At 49.0% G+C, this 23359-nt stretch overlaps 3 protein-coding genes and 4 non-coding genes across 7 annotated transcripts; 3 read left to right on the top strand and 4 right to left on the bottom strand.

Annotated features, from left to right (window-relative positions):
• Positions 1-207: 207 nt before the first annotated feature.
• Positions 208-2321, bottom strand: DEFB125 (defensin beta 125). The gene is made up of 2 exons (XM_031504548.2): positions 2261-2321; positions 208-480 (listed from the first exon to the last, which is right to left on the bottom strand). Exons 1-2 carry the CDS (start codon positions 2319-2321, stop codon positions 359-361), a joined length of 183 nt encoding a protein of 60 aa, XP_031360408.2. The 3' UTR covers positions 208-358.
• Positions 2322-8426: 6105 nt separating this feature from the next.
• Positions 8427-9283, bottom strand: LOC144246022 (gallinacin-12-like). Its single transcript, XM_077781818.1, has 2 exons — positions 9129-9283; positions 8427-8575 (listed from the first exon to the last, which is right to left on the bottom strand). Exons 1-2 carry the CDS (start codon positions 9259-9261, stop codon positions 8427-8429), a joined length of 282 nt encoding a protein of 93 aa, XP_077637944.1. The 5' UTR covers positions 9262-9283.
• Positions 9284-10787: 1504 nt separating this feature from the next.
• Positions 10788-13106, bottom strand: LOC110481442 (gallinacin-11). Its single transcript, XM_021550045.3, has 3 exons — positions 13049-13106; positions 12031-12159; positions 10788-10915 (listed from the first exon to the last, which is right to left on the bottom strand). Exons 1-3 carry the CDS (start codon positions 13104-13106, stop codon positions 10788-10790), a joined length of 315 nt encoding a protein of 104 aa, XP_021405720.1.
• A 3631-nt stretch (positions 13107-16737) lies between these two features.
• On the top strand, positions 16738-16809 carry TRNAW-CCA (transfer RNA tryptophan (anticodon CCA)). The gene has a single exon. It is a non-coding gene; the product is annotated as a tRNA-Trp (tRNA).
• Positions 16810-18429: 1620 nt separating this feature from the next.
• TRNAR-ACG (transfer RNA arginine (anticodon ACG)) lies at positions 18430-18502 on the top strand. Its single transcript has one exon. It is a non-coding gene; the product is annotated as a tRNA-Arg (tRNA).
• Positions 18503-20558: 2056 nt separating this feature from the next.
• TRNAR-ACG (transfer RNA arginine (anticodon ACG)) lies at positions 20559-20631 on the bottom strand. The gene has a single exon. It is a non-coding gene; the product is annotated as a tRNA-Arg (tRNA).
• Positions 20632-22945: 2314 nt separating this feature from the next.
• On the top strand, positions 22946-23017 carry TRNAW-CCA (transfer RNA tryptophan (anticodon CCA)). Its single transcript has one exon. It is a non-coding gene; the product is annotated as a tRNA-Trp (tRNA).
• The last annotated feature ends 342 nt before the right edge of the window (positions 23018-23359 follow it).

Genomic DNA, 23359 nt, shown 5'->3' with positions numbered 1-23359 from the left:
TGCTTCAGAACTGCTTGGACCACCCCAGCAGATGCCTCTCTTGCTGCCACTCTGGAAGGACACCCCTTGCTCTTACACCACATCTGCCACCTTTGTGCAGACGATCTGGATCCCCCAGTGCACCTCCAGCACCACAAACCCCTGAGTGTCAGGCAGGGCGCTCCATCTGAGGGGCAAGCACGGCTGCACTCCGGACCCAGCAGGACACAGAAAACCCAAAGGTTTATTGGTGACGGGCAAACCGAGCTGCACGTGGAGGCACGGAGAAGTCTGAGGACAGGTTCTGTGTACAGTTCTGGCTGCAAGATCACTGGGCTGGCTCTCCTGGGGCTGTCACACTCCCCTGATGTGGCCGCTGTCACCGGCAGCAGCGCAGGCGGCCGTTGCTGCAGCTCCCTTCCCAGCGCTCCATGTGGAAGCAGAGCCTCCGGCAGTGGCCTCGGTTGCTTCTGCACTGCTGGGTGTCTGAACGGCCTCTGGCTGCTGGGGAAAGGGGACAGGAGACCTGGTTAGGAGAGCTGGAACCTGCTCAGAGCCCCAAAACCTACTGGGAGCTGCGCTGGTGTTGGTGGCTGAGCAATGGGATGTTCTCAGCGGGCAGCAGGGAAATTCAGCTGGTTCCACGGTGAGGATCAGATGTGCTTGGGAGGAGCTTCTCCATCCAGCAGGCACTGGGAGTCTTTTAATGACTGGCCTGGGTGAGACAGCCAGGTTTGGGTTGGCTGTGTTAGGTGAGGTGAGTTAGGTGAGGTTGGACTGCATCAAAAGGCAGAGAAGTGCCTTTTGGAACAGGTGTTTCACCTGTTGTTTCACCTTGTTTCCTTTCCTTGTTTCTTTTGGAGATTTTTTTTGCTTCTTGGTGTTTTGGGGTTTTTGTTTGCTTGGGGTTTTCAAATCTTTTGCTGTCTTGGTTAAAATGTGCTGCTTCTCTTTAGACAAAACACCAAGTTTGTGGGTTCTGGAGGGCCCACCACCAGTGGAGTGGGCAAACCCTTCTCTGTCCCTTTGTTGTCCCCAGGACTTCAGTTAAATAAATGAGAGCATAAACAGGCTAAGCAAGTAAAATCTCCTCCTCTTGGTTATCAGGTTTGCCTTCTGCAAATGTGGTATCACCAGAGTTCTGCTAACATCATAGTGACCTTACACCTGAATGAAACCCAGATCTCTGACATATGTATACAAGCAGCCAGCAAAAATACCAAACCAAGGAATAAATCTCTATCAAACCAGAATCCCCGAAGAAAACAAACAAAAAGAAAAGTAAATTATCTGCCTTTCCCTCTTCTTTTCCCCCCTGAAAGATAGTTTTGATTTTATAGAATCAGAGATACACAGAATTATTTGAATTGGAATGGACATTAAAGACCATCTACTTCCAACATCCTGCCATGGGCAGGGACACTTTCCACTATCCAAGGCTGATCCAAGCCCCATCCATCCTTGTCCTGATATAAAACAGATTTCCAGGGATGGAGAGTCCACAGATTTTTGGGTCAACCTGTGTCAGGGCCTTCCCACCCTCACAGCCAAGAATTTCGTTCAAATATCTAATTTACACCTACCATCCTTCAGCTCAGGACCATTCCCTCTTCTCCAGTTCCTCCATCCCTTGTCCCAAGTCCCTCTCCAGCTCTTCTGGAGCTCCTTTAGGCACTGGAAGGGTCTCTGGGGTCTCCCTCTAGCCTTCACTTTTCCAGGTGAACACCCTCAGCTCTCCCAGCCTGGCTCCAGGGCAGAGGGGCTCCAGCCCTTGGAGCATTTCCATGGCCTCCTCTGGACTTGCTCCATCAGCTACTGATGCTGAGGATCCGAAATCTGGAGGCAGCTTTGCAGGTGGGATCTTACCAGAGCAGATCATAAGGTGAAAATCACCTCCCCCAGCCTTCTGGTCACACTTGCACCTTCCTGCATTTGCCACATCTATAGTCCACTCATGGAGAATTTAATGATTCTCCATGTTTGATGGGGGATGAGGATTTTATCCTGGTCAGGAGCAAAGCTCAGGCTCCTGGAATAGGCTCAGCATTTCTAGATGAGTTTTGAGGGTGCTGAGAGGAGGGGATGCACAGCCTATGAACTCAGGTTGCATCCAGGAATTTAATGGAGACCATCTCAGGAGAAAATTTTTCCTTGGAAGGGCGAGTTAGGTCAGCCTTGTTTTGAGGGCCCTGTCTTGTCCTCTTCTACCTCAGAAGAGTAGGAACCTGCCCTTTCTCTCTCCATAGTCCTGCAGGAACCCCTGTGAGAATTTTGATCTTACCCGGAGCGCCCTGGAGGAGGAGAATGACAACGACTGCAAAGAGCAGCTGGAGAACCCGCATGGCTCAGTGTGGGTGGAGGTTCCACCCCGAGGAGGAGTGAAGGGCCCTACGGAGAGGAATAAGAGGGAAATTCTGGATTTATAGAGTACAGGGGGGTTGTGTAATTTTCCTGGAGTGGAGGGAACTTTGTCAATCTCAGGTGCATTTCAACATGAAGGCAAACAGTTGCACAGGGTGTGCCTGCTCTCAGTCACATCGTGTCACAGACAGAAAGTATAAAGGGGAAATAAAGGAAAAAAATAGAAGGAAAAAGACCAAAAAGTGTGGAGGAAATCAGGGTTTTGTTGACAATTACACTGAGCACTGGGGAGTCTGCTACTGCTTGCTGCTGGAGACAGGATGTTGGGACTGACTGAGTCTGGCTCTGTGTTTGTAGGCTTGGGCATGTGATGTTAAAATCCAATCCAAGTGTTTGCAGTATCAAAGTGTTGGGCTTTGGTTTTTTGTGTGTTTTTTTTTTTTTTTTTTTTTTTTTTTTTTTTCCAGCTTTCACTCTCTGTGTTTAGCATTGACACAGTCAAGCCTGAAAAAATCCAGAGTCCCCTCCTTAGCACTCCCCAACTCACAGAGCTGGCTTGAAAATAATGGGATCCTTAAAAAAGTAATGGATCTGCTTCTATTTCCCAGCCAACTTCCTGCTGCAGAGAGGATGCTTGCCAAGGTTTTGTTTACAACTGTCAAGGAAAAAATGGAAATTTAATATTTTATTAATTTATGTACTCATTCAATGGCAAAGCTGGGGTATCTCCCTGCAGTACTTAGTGGCATCAGGTGGATTACAGCTCTCCCAGAGATCCTGGCAGGCTCTCAGGTTTGTGCCAGTTCTCCAGGCCAGTTCCAGGAAATCAGCAGAGGTGAGACCTGCATTTCAACTTGGGAAAACAACGCAAAGCAAACAATGAGCAGGAATGTCCCCCAGCCAACAACAAATGGAGGAAGAGGAAATAGAAATTTTATAAAGGTTTGTTTTGTTTTGTTTTTTTTTTACAGTGGTGATGCAGTGGAGGCCATCACCAAGTTTTCCCTTTTCCCTTCAGAAGTCACCTCGTTGGATTTTACTTTGCAGGCTGGATGCCAGGGAGTGCTGGAAAATGCAAACCCCGTGTCCTTCGGGCTGCTTGAACAGAACAAGGATCACCTTCTTCAAACAGTGCAGATAAAGGGGCCTTCAGCAGTCGGACTTTGGAGTAGAGGACACTGAGCTCTTAACCAGGGTGTCCTGCAAACTGGCCACGCACAGCCTGGGAAGGGAGATGGACCTGGAATCCCACCTGGGGGAGAGCTGGATGCAGGGATGTGTGTGAGCCTCTGGAAAAGTGTTGGTGCTCTGCCTGGGTGGAAGACAATAACCACCCTGTACCTCTGAGGATTGGCATCTCCAATGTGAGAGATGGTGCAGCGGGATTTCCTGGAATTATGGAATCATAGAATGGTTTGGGTTGGAAGGGACATTGGGGATCATCCAGTCCCACCCCCTGCCATGGGCAGGGACAGCTTCCACTATCCCAGGGTGCTCCAAGCCCTGTCCAACCTGGCCTTGGACACCTCCAGGGATCCAGGGGCAGCCACATCTTCTCTGGGCACCCTGTGCCAGGCCCTCCCCACCCTCACAGGGAAGAACTTCCAAAGCAAAGAATTTGGGAAGGGCTTATCCAGCAGAAAGGAGACAGCAGGTCTTGAGCTACAGTCCAAGCAGGAAGGAACGTGTGGATGCTCCTGTGAATGTCCTGCTCTGAGTGTGTGACCTGTAGTGTCTGAACATGTGTGTGCAGATGGCTTGGTGTTCTCCAGAGAGGATGTGGAGCACAGAGCCAAGGTACCACGTGGCCACGGTGTTCCCAGTGACGGATGGCAAAACTCCAGGTGTTTGTCTCCAGCTCAGCTGCTCTCCCGTGCTGAGGGCAGCACCACTGCAGAGGGTGATTTGTGCCTGGAGCTGTTTAAATGCTGCAGACTCCATGGGGACAAGGCTGCATCCTCCACACCACTACAAACCCCAGCTCTGCAGCTGTGGTACATGGGTTACGTTGCAGAACGTGCCTTGGGAAAGAAATCCAGTACCAACAAAAAACAGATTTCCTCCAGAAATCAGGGGCAGGAAATCTCTGTCCCATGGGCAACTGCTTGTACAACAGCTGGCCTGGCTCCCTTTGGCGTGGTCCCACTGCTGTGTTGGCCTCAGCCTCTGGTGAGGCCCAGCAGCCTCCCACCCTCCCCTGCTTCCCAACCTGCCAGCAGATGTCTTTTTTCAGAGCTCACCATGCACAAAGGCTGATCTGTGCTCAGACACATGGCACAGGAATCGGCTCCTGGGTGCTTAAGAGGTTTTGGGGCTGGGAGGAGTTGAGTCAATCTGTATCTGCTCTCTGGCCCCAAACAGGAGGGATGTTTCCACTGACTTCATTGCCTTCAGGCCAGGACCTGAGCAGGCTGATTTTTAAATGCATCCTGAGATAAGTTTTTGCCATGAGGAGCAATTCCTTGGGAGAATGAACCCTTTTGCTAACTTGTGATGCCACCTCCTACTCCCAGTCCCACCAACAGCATCTTGCCAAACAAGCACTGGGAGAGCCCTGCAATTCAACCTGTGAAGAAATGATTGTGGGCTCAGCTCTGGGCTCAGCCCTCCAGAAACCCCCCATGGCTCTTGCTCCAGACCACTCTTCATGGCCTTCTCAGAACTCTGTTCAACAGGCCCATGTCTGTTCTTAAATTGAGGCCCCCAGAGCTGGACACAGCAAGAAATGATGGGTTTTGCCCCACAAAAAAAATGGTCAGAGCACACCTTGTGCAATAACTTATCCTTTCAGTGCAGGGCCACATCCAGGTGTCAACTATGGATCATTCCTGGCACATGCCCACCTCTAAACTGTGCCAAGGAACAGCATGGAAGGCAGTTCATTTTCTGACAGCACATTTGAGTAGCCACTAACTTCTGTGCCTCACATGATTTGATTTACTCATGTAGGTACAGCCTCTGAATCCTGACCTGTTTTATCTCCCCAGCACACCCTGGAGCTGGGCTGTGGTGAGGTGATTTCTTTCACCCCGCAGGATTTGGAAGAGCTCCATGTGAGCGGGTGGAATGTTGGAATGTGACCCCTTTTCTCCTGCATGGGGGTGAAGGCAGATCCAGGCTCACAAACACTGGTTTGTGTGGGATTGCCAGGGATGTAAGAGACAGCCTGGATCCAAGGGGCTGCCCACGGATGTGGCACCTCAGCTTCCCCCAAGCAGGAGCCCATGCAACACCATCCTGCTCCTGATTGCACATCACAGTGACGTTTTTAGGGCAGAAGAGGAAGATTTGGCTCTCTTTGCCAAGCAAACACTGGCCTGTTGCCTGGGAACAGCAAACAAATCCCACCAAGGGAATCCATGTCATGCTTTGATGGACTGAAATCCCGAGTTATCCAAGACGCTTGTGCTGGTTGACAGACCTGGCATGAGGGTAGAGCTCTATCCTGGCTGTCTGTGTGGCTGCAGAGATCCCCGATGTACATCCCAAGATGTCTGGATGATTTTTGCATCTCCTTTAGGTATAGGTCTTCTAAGGTAGTACTAAAGAGCCTCAGTTCGCATCCTTCTGAGCTCTATCAGGTGCAGACAGCTGGAGTTCAAAGCTCAAGGATTTCCTACTAAAATCCTCTTCTTCATTTATCTTTCGCCTGCCCTTGAGAGGGTTCTGGAACTGGATGATTTTTAAGGCTCCTTCCAACCTGAACCATTCTGGGATTGTATGATGATTTTATGATTCTTCCTCCTCCCCAGAGTTACAGGATACTCCAACTAGGGCTTAATTAATTTGAGCAGCATTCCCTGTCATACACTTACACCAAAGCAGCTCGTGCTGCTGTTCAAGCAACTCCCCATGAGCTGAACTGGCTGCTTTCCCCAGCTGAGTTTAGGGGTAAAGAAACCACACCAAAAACAGTTTTATAAGGTCTGGAAGTGCCGTTCTCCACCATCCACCCTATCCTTGGTGCTTTCTCCCTCCTCCTTCTCTGTGAGACTGGAAGGGAATTCAGTTTGTCTTATTCGTTGGGCAGAAATAAGGATGGATTTTTGGTTTGGTTTGGTTTTTGTTTGTTTGGGATTTTTTTGATTTTTTTTTGTGTGATTTTTTTTGGGGGGGGTTGGGTTTGTTTTTTTTTTTTTTTTGGTTGTTGTTTGGGGTTTTTTTAAGATTATTTCCATCCAGATCAGCAAACAAGGGAACACCCAGCAGTGGGACAGCAGGACCATGCCTGTGAGCATGCCCATTAGTGCCAGAGGGACAATATTCCCTATAAAAACTGAGCTTTTCCACCTTTCCTGGTGGACTGGTCAGTAGGTCCAAAGCATATCGGGGGCAGGATGCCCAGTGACTACGAGGCAGATGTGGAAGGTGAGCTGCAAGAGCCCACTCTTCACTTTCCTAAGAAACCAGGCTGTAACCACCATGGCTGAGCATTCCCAGATGAGGGGAATGAACAATGAATCCTGTGGATGAATGTGAGAAATAAATTGTTTGATTTGGAGAGGTGCCCTGGTTCAAACCCCTCCCCGTGCTGTCCTCGTACATCAGCGTGCGTCAGAGGGATGGGCTGGAAATGGGCAGGAATTTGGCTCTGGGTTCAGCCCTGTCCCTGTCTTCACAATCAATTCCCAAGCCAACAGCCAGCTCAGGGTTATCTGGCTCTCCTGAGGGCCCATCCAGCTGCAGGGGATCTCCAGGGCAGCGCTGGCATCTCCTGTGTGTGCCAGAGTCCCAGTGATGACCTGAGGAGAGTAACTGGGCTGCTCATCAGTGAATGGAGACTCTTGGATTAATGAATTCTCATCCCTCTGGCAGTGGGGCCTGACCCTGCTGAGGTCAGTGGGAATTTTCCTGTTTGATTCATCAGAACAAGAATTTCATCTCCCAGGGAGGATTTTTCCCTGGCTCTGTCTGAGCAGTGCCTCAGCTGGTTGGCATAGCTCTCTCATTACATCATTGTTTCCTTGCTTTCACAGAAATGATTGACCCAGAGAGAAATATTTTACCTGGAAAGGGAGACCAGGAGCTGACAAAGGCAGGGAAGTGTCAAAATGTTATGTTGAAAAGACACAGAAGGGTTGAGAGTGGATTTGGACGGAAAATTCATTTAGGCTGAGGGAGCTCATAGGAAGGGACAAAGGGGAAAAAGAGACTGATTTCTTTGGGGCTGGGTGACCAAAAGGGAAAGGACTTGCACCAGAAATGCAGCCCATGGGTGGAGAGGGCAATGGAGCCCTGACAGGCTGCCCAGACCTTTCAGATACCTTCCTTACCATGTTTAAAATAAGTAAACCTGGGGTCTTAGGGGAAAAACTCATTCCCTGTGAGGGTGGGGAGGCCCTGGCACAGGGTGCCCAGAGAAGCTGTAGCTGCCCCTGGATCCCTGGAAGTGTCCAAGGCCAGGCTGGACAGGGCTTGGAGCAATGTGGGACAGTGGAAGGTGTCTCTGCCCATGGCAATGAGATGGTCTTTAATGTCCCTTCCAGCCCAAACCATTCTGGGATTCCATAACTGCCTTGAGAACCTGGCACAGACTGGAAAGAGGAAGTGGATGGGGGTGGATCTTGCCTGAGAAGCACAGACCACACTCACCTTTATGTCAAAGCAGGCGCCTTTTGCACCAAAAGTGATGCCAAAAACAACTTTTCCCATTGCAGCCATTTTCTCTGGGCAGGGAAATAAAGGGACAGAGTTCCTCTGGTGTTCTGGGGAGGTGAGGAATGCTGGGGTCACTCCTGATCAGTGCCATCCCACCACTGGCAGCACTGCTGACTCACAGGTGGGCACTTGCTTTGTTAAACCTCAGGTTTATTGGTTTAGTGTAAAGCAGAAAGGCAATTTTCCACCTGGGCATGTCAGATAACAATCAGAGTACCAACAGGGCCACAGATATGGGTGGCCCCAGCTTCTTCTTGTCACAGGTTTCCTGAAAAGTTACAGCAAAACCGAAGAGTGAATCCACAGCCATATTCTCCCAGGGGAGCGACAGTCACAGAAACCACAAAATCTCCTTCCCAGCAGCTGCTCGTGCCGTGCCAGTGGAGCCTGCAGCTCTGCAGGTGCCGCAGTGGCTCCTTTGGGAACCTTCAGCTCTCTGTGGTGGCAGGTGACAGGTTTTTGCAGCAGAGAATGATGGGTTCAAAGCAGTACTGAGCCACGTATTCCCCAGAAACACAGCTTCCCATCCGGCACAAGCCCCCTCCATGGTTACAGCTGGCTGGTCCATGAGCATCTCCTGGACAAGGGAGCAGCAAATTCATGGATAAAATTTGTGGGATTCCTTCTGGCACCATGTTCCCAGCCAGCCAAACCAGCACTGGGAGCACACAGAGAGCTTGGGCACTTTGAGCACACCTGGGATCCCCATCCCACAGACAGGTTCAGATATCCATGCTAGAAATCCCAAGCTGCTAAGCCAGCTTCCCTCAAGGAATGTTTTATCATGGAGTTGTTTTTTTCAGGATGTTGGCAAAGACTGTGCATGGGAGGTCAGAAAGGTTGTTCTCTCCCTGCCAAGGAGGCAACTGCAGCCTGAGAAAAGACAGGAACATTTTCCCAGAGGTTTCTCCTTTAGGGCTTCTCCCAACTCAGTGGTGTGCCCCATTCTCACAGCTTCCTCCCTGCTCATTTTTTGTATTCCCCCAAGAGATTAAATAATGAATTTTCCCAAAGTACCTCACCCACTCTCTCACCCAGAAAACCTCTTTCCTCAGTACCTATCACAGTGAAGAAAGATCATCCCTGTTCCCAGATATCCTGTTCACCACCCCAGGCCTTCCTGCTCTTACCGTTCTGGGTTAGGGAGATGAATATGAAAACAAACACAAGGATCCCCATTCCTTTGGCTCTGCTGGAAAATCGCAGGGCTGGGAGTGAGATTTCACAGAAGCCTCTGTGTGCTGCTGGCATGATGGATGGCATCTGGGAAGAGGAGGGGAGTAGGCAGGAGTTAATTCTATTCCAGTCCCAGAGTAACATTTGCTGCTGAGAAACCCTTTGGTGTCGTTCTGACCCAGCGCTGCTGCTCCAAACAATGCTGACTTTTTTCACGTTCACTGGTTCCTGGCTTTCCTGACTCCTCTCCTTGGAAGCTGGCATTTTGGGCTGGTAGAATTCCAGCTGGAAAAAAGAAGCTCAGAGGGATCCTCTGCCCTTCACCTGCAGCCAGAAAATCCCTTGGAAGTGACAGGGAGGAGGGAAGCAACCTGCAAGGGAAGACTCCTGAGGATCTGCAAGGAGGAGAAGGATGCAGGCTGGGAGAGATTAATTTTTAATCCGAGCTTGTGTGAATATTTTCTCCAGCTGAAACCTGCATGTTATTTTTTCTTCTCCAGCTTTGGCTTCCAAGGAATTTGGGAGGCTTCATTCCTGGGTGTGATGAGCACACAGCGCTGGTGGAAGAGCTGTTAGTTCAGCAGTGCACCCTGTGGTGGTAAATCTTTGGTGAATGTGCAGCTCTGGCTGTAAAATGTGATATTCCAGCTGCCCTGCCTAACCCTACAACTGCACTGTGAACACAGGATAAAGAGGATAAAGCCCCTTTCTCCCTTAAAAAAATACCCAAACAGAACAACGTAACTAGAATCATGGAGTCATTTAGGTTGGAAAAGGCCTCCAAGGTCATCAAGGCCAACCATTTCCCAGCTCTTCCAAGCCACAACTAAATCATGTCCCCAAATGCCACATCGATCTGTCTTTTAAATCCCTCAGAGATGGGGACTCCATCACTGCCCTGGGCACTCTGTTTTAATGCTTAACCACTCTTTTCATGAAGAAATTCCTCTTGATGTCCAACCTGACCCTCCCCTGGCACAGCTGGAGGCCATTTCCTCTTTTCCTGTCCCTGTTCCCTGGGGGCAGAGCCTGACCCCCCCGGCTGTCCCCTGCTGTCAGGAGTTGTGCAGAGCCACAAGGTCCCCCCTGAGCCTCCTTTTCTCCAGGCTGAGCCCCTTTCCAGCTCCCTCAGCCCCTCCCTGAAGTGTCCAAGGAATGACTGGATGTGGCACTCAGTGCTCTGCTCTGGGTGACAGGGTGGGGACTGGTCACAGGTTAGACTCGATGACCTTGGAGATCTTATCCAACCTTAATGATTCTGTGATTAATTGTTCTCAGTCCTCTAGAGCTCCAAGTTCAAAATCAACATGGTAAATAAGACTAGGCTGGTAAAAAGGATTGGGAGATGGGGTTTCCAAGGATACAACAGCAAATTTTTGTGTAATTCTGCATGTAACAGAGAGACATTCTGCCTCTTTCCATAAATGAACTACTGCTATACCTGTTTATTTATCATTTATTGCCTTCTTTACATAAAGACACATGTCACCTCTAGTTAATTACACACTTTGCATGTTAAGAACAACAGACACATCTACAACACTTGGAATAAAACTTGCTTGTTTTCTTGGCTGTTCTTTCCCATGATTTTCTGCGGTCCCACAAGGTTTTTGTCACACTTCTGTGCAGCACTTCCATCCTCTGCGAGGGCAGAGTCCCTCTTGTTCTTGCAGACATCTGATTTCTGGGGGCACACAATGGCCCCCCTCATCTTGGCAGATGTGGAAGTTGGATGTCGTGTCTGCAATTCAGAGGGTTTAAGTCAAACCTGACACTGCCATCCAAACTATCTCATACACAAAAGTTGTTGGGAAGTTGTGTTTACTGTGTCCCCAAAAGCGAAGACACAAAGACTAACTTCCGGGCTGATCACAGCACTTCTGTAAAAGAAGGAATTTGTGACCCACCAGCTTGGAAAATAATTAAATGAGGGAGGGATATTGTAGAGCTGTGAAACAGATGGATGCAGAATGACTACATTTCAAGTAGGTGGCACTGAACAAAATTGTGAGGGATGAGGTTTTAAAATAAATTGAAGGAATTCCTAACCTGGGAAAAAAAAAAGCCAGTAAGGACTTTTAAACACAAGGATGCCTAAATATAAAAATCCTGAGCTGCAATTTCATGAAAGCCAGAATGATATATAAGAAAATGTAATTATATGGTTTTGGTTACTTTACACACACAGAGTAACTGCGAGGAAACACCCACTTATGGCCACAGACAGATCCAGGATGCTGGATCAGAGGAACTTTAAGATTAGCACAGTTGTTTCTAAAGAATATATTAATGAATTATTCACACTGAGGATTATCTATTGAGGAGAACCAAAACCAAGCAATTCTTGGAAGATTCAGATAAAATACCATGGAAGAGGTCAGCTGGCACCTATTAAGCAGAGTAGGGTGGGTGCAGCCAGCAGTCTCCCAGCAGATGATTATAGGAAGATTTACCAAGGAAGGAGGACTCTTTGTGAGCCAAAATTTTTATTTAATTTCCCCAGCTGGAGGTAGAGCTTTGGATCATTTTGGCCAGCCCCAAAGGCTCCACACTGATATCAGTGGAGGAACACACAGGTCCACTTGGAAAGAGATGGCTTAGACTCTGTGCCTGGAAGTGTCAAAGGCCAGGCTGGATGGGGCTTGGAGCTGCCTGGGATAGTGGAAGATGTCCCTGCCCATGGACACCTTCCACTATCAGGGGGAAGGTGGAACTGGGGGTGGAACTGGATGAGCTTAAATTCCCTTCCAACCCAAACCGTTCTGTGATTCTGGGATTTGGAGGCCAAGTTTGCTTTGCTGAGTTCAGCCATTGCCCCCCACATTTTGCCCTGCTGGGTGGGGCTCCCACACGTACCAAGGCAGCAGGTCCTGCGGCGCCGATAGCAGGTTCCAAAGGCAGCGAACGGCTCTGGGCAGGATTTCAGGTGGAAGCAGTAGCCGTGGTATTCCAAACAACGCAAGGTGTCCCTGGGCAAGCCGGGACCTACAGGGGGAATGGGATTCCCAGTTGTGCTGCAGGATCAGTCCATTCTCATGGTCTTCCTCCTGCTGAAACCCCACAGATCCCGGTTAGGGATCTGACACAAATACTCCCAAAACCCAGTTTTGAGGAACTCGTGGGACCTCAGAGCATTTCAAGGAAGGATTTTGTGCAACTGGAGTGAAACACAGAGGTTGATGGCAATTTTCTGAACATATCCTGCTGTAATGGGAAGGAACAGCTCAGCCTTGGATGCTTCTGAGTTCTGGGATTGCAGTGCTGCAGGAACATGCAAGGGACATGCAAGGTCATCACATGCTCTGAAGATAAAATGATGACTTTTAAAAACTCCCAAAGGCAGAATCTGGCTCAATTAACAACAGGAACAAGCAGTTTGCCCAGTCCCTTCTTTCTCTGAAAGCCTTTCTTCAAGGTGAGGAGTTTCATTAAACATGAAGAACAGGTAGGATAAAAACACAATTAAAAAATGAGTTAGTGCAGTGACAAAGGGGAACCAGAATATTCAGAGAGCTGAAGTCAGTGGTGCAGTTCAACTTGAACAATACCAGGGAACAATACCTCTGCTCTCTTCTACCTACACAGAGGGGACAATTCTTAACCCTGGGGTTAGAAGAGGAGGTGATTTCCACAGTGCCACCATCCAAAAGTGGCATAAAGATATTTCAAAGAGTCATAAGACCTGACAGAGGCTTCTGTGGGGAGGTTCTGCAGTGACACCTGCCCACCATAGGTTAATTTTGCACTTCTGCATTTAGACTGTGAAACAGGGAATTGCTCTAAGGAAGGGAGTTGAGGAGGATGTTCTGCACCTCCACATGAGCAAGCTGTACCTCCTACACAGGCAAACCCCAGCGTGGGGCTTGCCCCTTACCTGGAACAGCCTGGAGGAGGAAAAGCAGGAGAGCCATGAGGCAGGAGAAGAGCTTCATGGTGGAAGGTCTGAGCTGCAGTGTGGAGAAAGGGCCACAATGCCAGAACCTTTGAGCCGGGGAGGAGGGAGCACTCTGGCATTTATAGGGCAGTGGGAACAGCTGTGGCTGTCTGGGGAACCTTGGAAGGGGTGGCAGGGGAAGGCAGCAGGTACAGCCTGACCTCTGCACATGGCTCAACCTGAACAATGGCTCAGGGGCACAAAAACAAGGGGACAAAGAGCTGTGCCTCCCTGCCTGACCACTGGATGGCTGATGGGAGGGCTCCTTATCAATATGGATCCACCCAGAGAAATGTCAATGTGGTTGTTCATGGATTATCTGGAGGAAATTAGACATCATTTGGTGGGAGAAAAGACAGCTGGGATATCATAGAATCATCATGGAATCATAGAATAGTTTGGGTTGGAAAGGACATTAGAGATCATCCAGTCCAACCCCCTGCCATGGGCAGGGACAGCTTTCCCTATCCCAGATTACTCCAAGCCCCATCCAACCTGGCCTTGGACACTTCCAGGGATGAGGCAGCCACATCTTCTCTGGACAACAGAGAATATCTGATCCTGCTGCATGTCCTGTGATGCAACAGTTGCTCCCAAGAGAAACAAATAAATAATAATCATCATTTGTGTGTACGTTTTTAATGTACACCAACATATAACATTTTTGTGGTTTTTTTCTGTGAAAGGTTCTGTGAAGAAAAACAAAGTGGATGGCATTCCTGTCCATGGCAAGGAGCTGGAATGAGATGATTTTTCAGATCCCTTTCAACTCAAACCCTTCTGCCATTCTATGTTTCTATGAGATATGAAGTGTAGATTGTCAGTTTTCAGGTGTCACCAGCAGCACCTCCAGCTTTGGTGCACAGAGAGCACGTGACAAGTGAGATTCATGAGATTTCCTCAGCATTTGTCTGTACAGAGTTTGAATGATATCAATAGACACATGGAAGTGGCAGCTGACAGCTCAGTTCTCCCTCCATCATTCACTTCAGCCTTTACTTACTTTCTGTACAAGGTATTTATTGATGTTGTTCTGACCCAGCAGCCTTGATATCCACAATGCAAACCTCCCCCTCAGCCATGTGCATTGTTCTCTGTCTGCCTCCCTGCTTTCTTTGTTTGCTTTCCATTGCAAATTTGCAGATGCCATCCACTCGTGAAAGAGAGGTGTTTGTGTCCATTTCCAGGTGCTCCAGGGGTGAAACAAAGGCTGCAGCAAGAACCCTTCAGCTGGCTCAGGTTCTCACTGAATCCAAGGGGATCCTAGCTGAGATATTCATCTCAGCTCTCAGGATCTGTCATTGTACTCTGTCAGACTGGAGCAGACACAGCTTTCTCAACAATTATTTTATAAATCACACCAAAAAAAAGTCTTGTTCTGTAGTGATGGTCTGCAAATGTTTGCCTTTAAAAATTTTATTTCCATGGGAGGTGAAGTACAAATTCAAAACCTCAAGTGTGGTGGCAATGATGGAAGAAGAGTGGCTGCCCAGTAATTTCACATTCAAAATCCCTCCTCATCATTCCCAGAATGTCCTCACTATCAAACTACAAGTGCTTATACAATCATAGTCCCCTTCAAATTAGGATCAGAAATTATCCTAGAAAAAAACCCAACTCTGAAATTCAAGTACCATCTCAGTCTGCCTTGATGCCTCTGCACTGTTTGCTCTTTTTTGCTCTCCTCCTTTCCCAGGTTACTTTCCCAGGTAATTCCAGGTCAGAGACATGTTTTATATGGATCACAAAATAAATGCTTACACACAGTGGAAGTTCTGCCCCTCGCCTAAGGATCTCTTGTGAGAAGCTGCCAAGGGAGCTGGGGTGGCTCAGCCTGGAGAAAAGGAGGCTCAGGGGGGACCTTGTGGCTCTGCACAACTCCTGACAGGAGGGGACAGCCAGGGGTGGGTTGGGATCTTCTCCCAAGAAACAAGGGACAGAGCAATAGGAATCACATCAAATTGCACCAGGGGATATTTAGATTGGAAACTGGGAACAATTCCTTCACACAAAACTCTGTCCAGCCCTGGCACAGCTGCCCAGGGCAGTGGTAAAGTCCCCATCCCTGGAGGGTTTTGCTTATCTGGCCTGGGACTCACATCCCTTGGAATAAGGAAGTTTTTATGAGAAGGGAAAACTTCTCTTTCATTTTCAGTCATGGGACAGCTCTGAAAATCATACCTGGGATGCTAGATTTATGGGAATCATCTGTTTTCCCAAAGCACTTAACCAGATTTGTGTTATGGCAATGTAAATCAGCAGGATTTGACTGCAGCTGGGCTGAAGTGGTCCCGGAACTGGCTGAAAACCTGACTTTATTTACAACATTGTAAGGAGCAAGTGACGGAGTGGGATGGATGAGAAGTGCCACTGGGGGTGGTCAGCAGGGAAAAATATGGGGGGGAAATCTACTAGCAGCCATTGGTGTTGAATAGACAAAAAATTTGGGCTGTGGAGGAAAAAACACTGCATTTCCAGGAAGGAAACAAGCTGAATTTCCAGTCTGACCTTGGGATGGAGGATCCTTCAGTGTACAAAATTTATCTCGAGCCTGACTTACAGCTCATAGAGCCCATGAGCTGGCTCCTGGCTCCCTCTTGTGGGAAAAGGTGCTGGAGGAGGAAAGGATCCCGTGGTGCAGGATTTGCTCAGGTGGAAAGGTAAAAGCAAGAGGAAATGCTTCTTTGCTCCATCCTCAGCACTGGTAATTCATGGGGAAAATGTGTGATGGTTATTAATATGTTTGGACAGCAGGGATGGGATTTGGTTTCAGGCGTCAAATTTTACAGAGGAATTGAAGTTTTGGAGGGAGTCACATTCAAGGTGTTTAACTTTAAAGTTAATGTTTTCTAACTTCATATAATCTTATAACATTTCTAAAACTTTTAAAATCTCTGTAATTATAGTAATACTGAGAGCTCAGCTCTTACCAGGATTAGGCTGAGCCAGAGAGGAGTTCCCTGGTGCTTTGCCCACAGCCCCTGCCTGTATTGCCCCTCTCCAGACACCCTGGTACCCAGCAGACTGCCTCCAGCATGTTTCCCATGGGGTGGGAACGGAGCTGGGAATGGAGATGGAGAGGTCTAAGGAAGGCTTCACCTCCTTACTGACACTGTTATCCATGGCATCCTTGCTCTAAGGACCCATGAGAAAAGGACTGGGCAGCTGGAGCTGGTGGTGGTCCTTGCCTGCAGTGGTGGGACATCCTGCCCACCTTGCAGGAGCTCCAGCTGCCGCTCCCAGCAGCACAGGGCTGTGGCCGGGGCAGGACATCAGGAGCTGTGACTGGCCTGGGCTCACACATGTTCTACTCTACCAAAACCATTTCTGTCTGGGTCCACAGCCAAAACCCACCTTGGGCTGCCCTGTGTTTCCCCCTGAGCCACCATCCTCCCTTGGAGCATCCCTAAGCGTGGTTCCTGCCCTCGCTGACCCTGCAGGTCCCCTCATCCCACCCCACACCTTCATCCTGCAGCTCGGTCTCAGCAGTCAGGCCTTGGCCACCCTCCCCTCAGGCTGCCCCTCCACAGCCACAGCCCAGCTCCTGGGCTGCAGGGACACCCCAGGGTGGTCCCCATGGGAAGGACATTCCCAGTGGCCAATCCTAGGCCCCGGGAACCCTCCACCCCGACCTCGTGGCGCAAGGGCAGCGCATCTGACTCCAGATCAGAAGGTTGTGTGTTCAAATCACACCGGGGTCAGGCTGGGGCACCACTGGCACCCCTTTGCTTTTCAGGGGGCTGTTCTGTGGAAGGGTAACTTAGGCTAGGGGTGTGTATTCTATTTCCATCTGTTGGAGGTGGGGCAGTTTTCATCTGTTAATTGGGCAGCTTTTATTTATATCTTCCAAAATCCATCTTCTTTCAGGGGAGATATCTTCTGTTAATGGGCCAGTGAGCATCACTGCATGGCAGATAAAATTCCATCATCCCATTGTGAGATGCTCCACCCAGGGGGAGGAGCCAAGCATTCCTACCTGGATATAATCTGACTCTTGGAACACCACAGGTGACCTTTTCCCACTGGATTCCCAGAGGTGCAGCATTCTTCACCAGATTTCCAGAGGAAGACCAGGCTCATCTACACCACCACTGGACCTTCAGAGGGAAACTCCACCCTTCTACAGGATCCCTGCTTCAACAGAACCACAGCTGGCACTGCAGGAGGGCTGCAGCCACCATGGAATGGGACTGCTGTCACCACCCTGACCCACAGGGTGTCAGGTCCTGTTCTGACTCTGGCAGTGGCTTGTTTTCTTTTTGTACCATTGCATTTGTATTTTTAATTTTCCTAGTAAAGAACTGTTACTCCTCTTCCCATATCTTTGCCTGAGAGCCCCTTAATTTCAAAACTATAAAAATTTGGAGGGAGGGGGTTTACAGTTTCCATTTCAAGGAAAGCTCCTGCCTTCCTTAGCAGACACCTGTCTTTTCAAACCAAGACAGAGAGGCAGGGCTCAGGGTGTAGGGGCACAGACTAGACTATACAGGGAACATGATGTCCAGAGCTCTCCTTTGAGCAGGGAGCTGTGCTGGATGGAAATTACGGGTCAGAATGCAAGCAGGGAAGTTGTGTTGTTGTGGGGGTCTTCCAAAATTTACCTCCAAAAGGAGCTTAATGCCTTCCTCAGAAAAATGCAGGAAACTTTTTAACTACAGGCTCAATAACTTCTGGAGGACCTGCACATGCTTGATTGGCAAGGTAACATGGGGTGGTATGGTCAGTCCAGGGTATATCTGGAGGGAAATCAAGAGCAATTACTCTGTGTAGGATTATGGAAAAAGGGACAAGTTTCTGATGAACAATACAGAAAGATTTTTTCAAGAATATAAAGACCATCTGGAAAGCTGTAGTCTGGGCAATCACAGCTCTGAGTCTGCCTGAACAGTATGGAAACAATCCTTCAGAAAGCCATGCCCAAAAGGAGGAGAGATAAAAAATGAAAATGACTGGAAGGCCAAGGATTTACCAAGGGTGGACCACCCTAGACCAAAAGAATAAATTTCTTTGAAGTGATGATTTCTTTGGTGATCAAGTGGACACTGAGGAACATCATTTATTTTGATTTTGGTTTCACCTATGACAAGGTCTCCCTGCAGCAGGACACACACACAGAGCAACTGAGCTCAAGCCAAAGGCAAAGCAAAGGGCCAGGAGCAGGCACTGAGGAGCTTGGGGTCAGGGTTGGTGGTCCAGGGGACCCTTCACTGCTGGATGCTGAACTGGGTGTGCCTTGGGGTCTCTGTGGTGGGAGCAGAGGCTGTTCCACAGAAGGAAGGACACGGCCAGCCCAGCGGGGACATGGGGAAGGCAAGTGGACAGGGCCAGTGGCGCAATGGACAACGCGCCTGACTACGGATCAGGAGATTGCAGGTTCGACTCCTGCCTGGCTCAACACTTTTAGCCCACAGAAATTCCTCCTGCTCCCTTTGTGAGCTCCTCCCTTCTCCTGACCATCATCCACCCTCCCTCAAGCTCCTGATGTCCTGTCCCACACTCCCAAAGGAGCAGGGCTGGAGCCCACACCAGCGCCAAGGGCAGCACAGCAAATCCCTCAGCGGAATGCAGGTACCTCCTGAACTGCTGTCTCACAGCCAGGACAGAGCCAGCGCTCCCAGGGTGTGCTGGCACCTCGTGTGCCCTGGTCCCCAGCCCCCTGCAAGGCTCACACTGGCCTTGCTGCCCTTTGTCAGTGCCTTGACAATATCTGTATGTGACAGCAATGGTCTCAGTGTAGGGCAAGGTCCCAGAGAAGCTTTGGAGTTCCCATCTTTGGAGTTTTTTAAGGTTTGACTACAACTTGATGTCAAAGACTTGTTCCCTGAGCAGGGATTAGATCACCTGCTTCCCAGGGATCTCCTAAATCTATTTTTTCTGTACTTACTTAATTCTGTCACACAGCCCATCCAGCGATGGGAAGCCCCCAGAGCCCTGGGAGGGCTGGGCCAGTGGCGCAATGGACAATGCGCCTGACTACGGATCAGAAGATTGCGGGTTTGACTCCTGCCTGGCTCGCAGTTTTCCTGCCCACAGCCTGGCTGTCATATTGATGGTGACAGGGGACATCTTCCCATGGTGACCTGCCTCTCTCTGGTGTTGTCCCTTCTTGATGGGCTTCCTGCATAGCAGAACTTCCCTCGCATCAGGCCCTGAGTGGACACACTGGCAAAAAAAAATTCTCTGTGAGATGGCAAATCACTAAGAAAGGAGCCCAGAGAGGCTGTGGCCTCTGCATCCTTGGAGATATTCAGTCTGAGGATGCAGCCCTGATCTGCACATCATAAATGAAGCAGAAGTCTGGACTGGAGACTGCCACATGTCATTTCCAATACGAATCAGTGTTATTTGATGTAAAATTCCCGTTTCCATGTTCTTTTGTTGCTTCATCCCATATTTCCACGTTTATGGTCCTGTCATCAGTGTTTTGTACCTTCAGTGTCTGTGGCTTGGGCCAGGAGGTTCGAAGGTGTCCATGTGCAGGGTAGCCCAGACCAATTGGCCATCAAGCAAGTGTCAAACCAAGACAGCAAGATCTTGCTACAGCTCACCTGCCACCCCTCTGTCACCAGGCAGGAGCAAGTGGAGGTGGCCTTGGCCTAAGCTTTCCCCTCCACTGGGCACCACAGCTCCAGAGAATTCTATAAAGCCTGGCAAGTTTAACTACACATCCCATAGGAAGGCAGGATGTGCCCTCCAACCTTCCACAGCAGCTGAGCTGAGCCTGGAGCTCAGTACAGGCATCTCCTCTCCTGGGTGGTGAAAAACTGGTGGGACCACAGCTGAGGAGGGCAAGGCTGGCATGGAATGGACAGGTGGGAGCAAGGTGAAATCCTGCCACTTCTCTTTAACCACCCATAAATCCAGGTGGTCCTGAAGTGAGGACAGCAGGTGGGATCAGAGGCTGGGGCCAGTTCCTCAATGGACTGTGAACACACCTAACTATGGATCAGGATCAGGAGACTGCAGGTTTAAGTCCTGCCTGGATTACCCTGAAACTGGTGGTGGAGGTGACAAGGGACAGCTGTTTTCCTGAGGTCCTTAACCTTCCAGGCTTTTTTCCATCTCTCCAACATCACCATCACAGGAACACCATTTTGTGACATCAAAGCTGTGAGCAGGGCACTGCTTCCAGAGCAGAACTTGTCAAGGCACTGACAAAGGGCAGCAAGGCCAGTGTGAGCCTTGCAGGGGGCTGGGGACCAGGGCACACGAGGTGCCAGCACACCCTGGGAGCGCTGGCTCTGTCCTGGCTGTGAGACAGCAGTTCAGGAGGTACCTGCATTCCGCTGAGGGATTTGCTGTGCTTCCCTTGGCGCTGGTGTGGGCTCCAGCCCTGCTCCTTTGGGAGTGTGGGACAGAACATCAGGAGTTTGAGGGAGGGTGGATGATGGTCAGGAGAAGGGAGGAGCTCACAAAGGGAGCAGGAGGAATTTCTGTGGGCTAAAAGTGTTGAGCCAGGCAGGAGTCGAACCTGCAATCTCCTGATCCGTAGTCAGGCGCGTTGTCCATTGCGCCACTGGCCCTGTCCCCTCGCCATCCCCATGTCCCCGCCGGGCTGGCCGTGTCCTTCCTTCTGTGGAACAGCCTCTGCTCCCACCACAGAGACCCCAAGGCACACCCAGTTCAGCATCCAGCAGTGAAGGGTCCCCTGGACCACCAACCCTGACCCCAAGCTCCTCAGTGCCTGCTCCTGGCCCTTTGCTTTGCCTTTGGGTTGAGCTCAGTTGCTCTGTGTGTGTGTCCTGCTGCAGGGACATGTCTGGGATATCTTGTCAGAGGTGAAACCAAAGTCAAGATAAATTATGTTCCTCAGTGTCCATTTGGCCATCGAGGAAGAAATTGCATTGTCCCAGAGTGTTCTGCCCTTGGGAAATCCATGGTCCCTGTCTCCAGCCATCTTCACCTTCTTCCTTCGTTTCAGGAACATTCTCACCTGGCCTCTGAGATGGGATGGACCAGACTCTTCTTTACGCTTTTCTTAAAAAAACTCCTCATGGTGTTCATCAGGAACCTCTCTCTATTTCCATCATTTTACACGGAACCATTTTCCTTAAACACTTCAGGACTGACAGTACCACCTCACCTGGTCTTCCAGGGAAATATCACATGGAGATAAGTCCAGGTTGCCCAGGAGCAACTGAGCCTGCATCTGTGAAGCTTTTTCCACTTTTCAGAGAAAGCCTTCACTCCCTTCAGCTTCGTCATGAGGCAAAGTGCAGCAGACACCCACCACATCTCTCGGCTTTGTCCTGCACTTTGGTTATAACCTGTGACCTGTGAATCATGGGTTTGATATCCATGCATCTTCCAGGTGAAAGGGGCCTCTGTCCCCAGGAGGGGCTGGGCTGTGGAGTTTTTGCTTATTTTTTTGTTAAGGTTAGGATTAAATGTGTGAGATGGTATTTCATGTTTGGACTCAGATGTTTATTAGTTCTTAACTATATCATAGTTCTACAAACTGTGAGTTCTACAGTATTTTCTTTCAGAAAACTAAAGATGGAGCTGTATCTTTCTCTCTATAAGGTTTTGTAAGGATAAACTGTTTAATTAAGAAATGCCACTTGAATTATTTTTATTTTGAACTTAATAACTACTCATGGCTCACAACGTGGGTTTTTTTTATCTAATGACATAATACTATGAAAAAGAAGGTGAAGAAGTGTGAGTCTGCAGGCCCCAAGTTGGGCAACTCCCTGGGGGCTCCCCTGGCAGGGGAAACGCTCCTGGAGCAGTTCTGAGTCAGGAACGAGAGATGTATTGGACTTTTTTGGTCTTCAGCTTCTGTTTATCCTTATCTTATCGAAATTTCAGCACACTGTCTGCACCAGACTCTGCATGCAGGAAAAACAGCACAAAAGTGGCCAACAAGCTCTTGTTACAAGGCCTTTTAAGTCTAATAAAAAATTAATCTACCCAATTAAGAAGTGACACCTAAATTATTTTCCTTTCTAACCCAATAACTGACCCCTAAAGACCCACAATGTGGATTTTTCTACCCAGTTAAAAAATACCACATAAAACCAAGAAGAGGAAGAAGAAAGAAGAAAGGAACTTGAGATAATACCCTGTACTGTCCATCTTGAATCTATCCATAACATACTAAAAATCCTAAAACCTAAATTTCTCACCCATGTGACATTCTACACTACTCTCTACAATCTCTGCAATCTATTTCTCATTTTTGTGGTCTCTAGTTTACCTTGAGGCTTTGGAAGTTTTCTCCATGAATGAGGATCAAAGTCAGTGCTCCCCTGGGGGCCAGGATATCCCAGAGCAGACAGAGAAATATTCTCAGTGCCCTTGGTTTCCACAAAGAAGATGGACTAGCTTTTGCTCTAAAACCTCTATTTTGTTTTATATATATTACTATATTCTGAAACCTTAAACTCTGAGTTTTCTACTATGTGATATTACACACTTCTGTTCAAACAACACACCCATAATCCCAGTTCTATCATTCAATTTTGGAAGCCTTCTCCACAGCCTCAGGTCAAATGCAGTGGTCTCTTGGGGGCCAGTGTCTGTCAGCACAGAAAGTCTCAAATTCTCAGTAACCAGGGTTCCACCACTGGGACATCATTTTTCCTGTCTCTCTGGAGACACCACATCCAGGAATCTGTTTTTCCTGGGAGAAGCTCTCCAGGGCTGCTCTGGGCAGTGGCCATTTTGGCCTTCTTCCTCTGAAGTATCTCATTTAGAGCCCTCTTTGTTTAGCAAGGCAAGACAAGCAACGATGGTGATGGTGCCACTCCTCTGTGAGGCGAAGCAAAATTCCCATTCCCTCAAAGAATGCCCCAAATTCCAGGATGACATTTGAGCAGGAGTTGCCCCATCCCTGACCTCGTGGCGCAATGGCAGCGCGTCTGACTCCAGATCAGAAGGCTGTGTGTTCAAATCACACCGGGGTCAGGATGCCCCCTCTGTGGGGGTGTGAGATGGGCACCTCCTTTTGCCCTCCCACTCAGTAACTCTGTACCCCAAATCCCTGCTGAAGGGCAGTGGGTGAGCCATGGCAGAGTGGTCTTTCCTTGCTGGATGAGTGTTCAAAGTATCTTCAAAGTGATGCTTCTTTAAAGTATGACTTCAGCTTTCCCTTATCCTATGTTTGCAAATTTGACAGGAATAGTGGGCACCCCAGATGTAGCTTCATGTCTGGGTATCAATTCTTCTGGTCCAAAACCCCTTTGGAAGGGTAAGTAGCTGTTAGGAGGGATAAGATCCCTTAGTATGTTCTTCCTCAGATTGACTAAA

The sequence above is a fragment of the Lonchura striata genome, chromosome 3, assembly GCF_046129695.1.
Source record: "Lonchura striata isolate bLonStr1 chromosome 3, bLonStr1.mat, whole genome shotgun sequence".
Lineage (NCBI taxonomy): Eukaryota > Metazoa > Chordata > Aves > Passeriformes > Estrildidae > Lonchura > Lonchura striata.
The sequence above is the reverse complement of the archived record's forward strand: the minus strand, read 5'-3'. Positions and strand labels throughout refer to the sequence as shown.

Excerpts from the sequence above, each read along its gene's own strand:
- DEFB125 (XM_031504548.2), bottom strand. The coding sequence starts at position 2,321 with ATGCGGGTTCTCCAGCTGCTCTTTGCAGTCGTTGTCATTCTCCTCCTC. Across the intron at positions 481-2,260 it reads CCTCCTCCAGGGCGCTCCGG|CCAGAGGCCGTTCAGACACC; the intron begins GTAAGATCAAAA and ends TTTCCCCAGCAG.
- LOC144246022 (XM_077781818.1), bottom strand. The coding sequence starts at position 9,261 with ATGCCATCCATCATGCCAGCAGCACACAGAGGCTTCTGTGAAATCTCA. Across the intron at positions 8,576-9,128 it reads CATCTCCCTAACCCAGAACG|GAGATGCTCATGGACCAGCC; the intron begins GTAAGAGCAGGA and ends TCCCTTGTCCAG.
- LOC110481442 (XM_021550045.3), bottom strand. The coding sequence starts at position 13,106 with ATGAAGCTCTTCTCCTGCCTCATGGCTCTCCTGCTTTTCCTCCTCCAG. Across the intron at positions 12,160-13,048 it reads CCTCCTCCAGGCTGTTCCAG|GTCCCGGCTTGCCCAGGGAC; the intron begins GTAAGGGGCAAG and ends TTCCCCCTGTAG. Across the intron at positions 10,916-12,030 it reads CCGCAGGACCTGCTGCCTTG|ACACGACATCCAACTTCCAC; the intron begins GTACGTGTGGGA and ends TCTGAATTGCAG.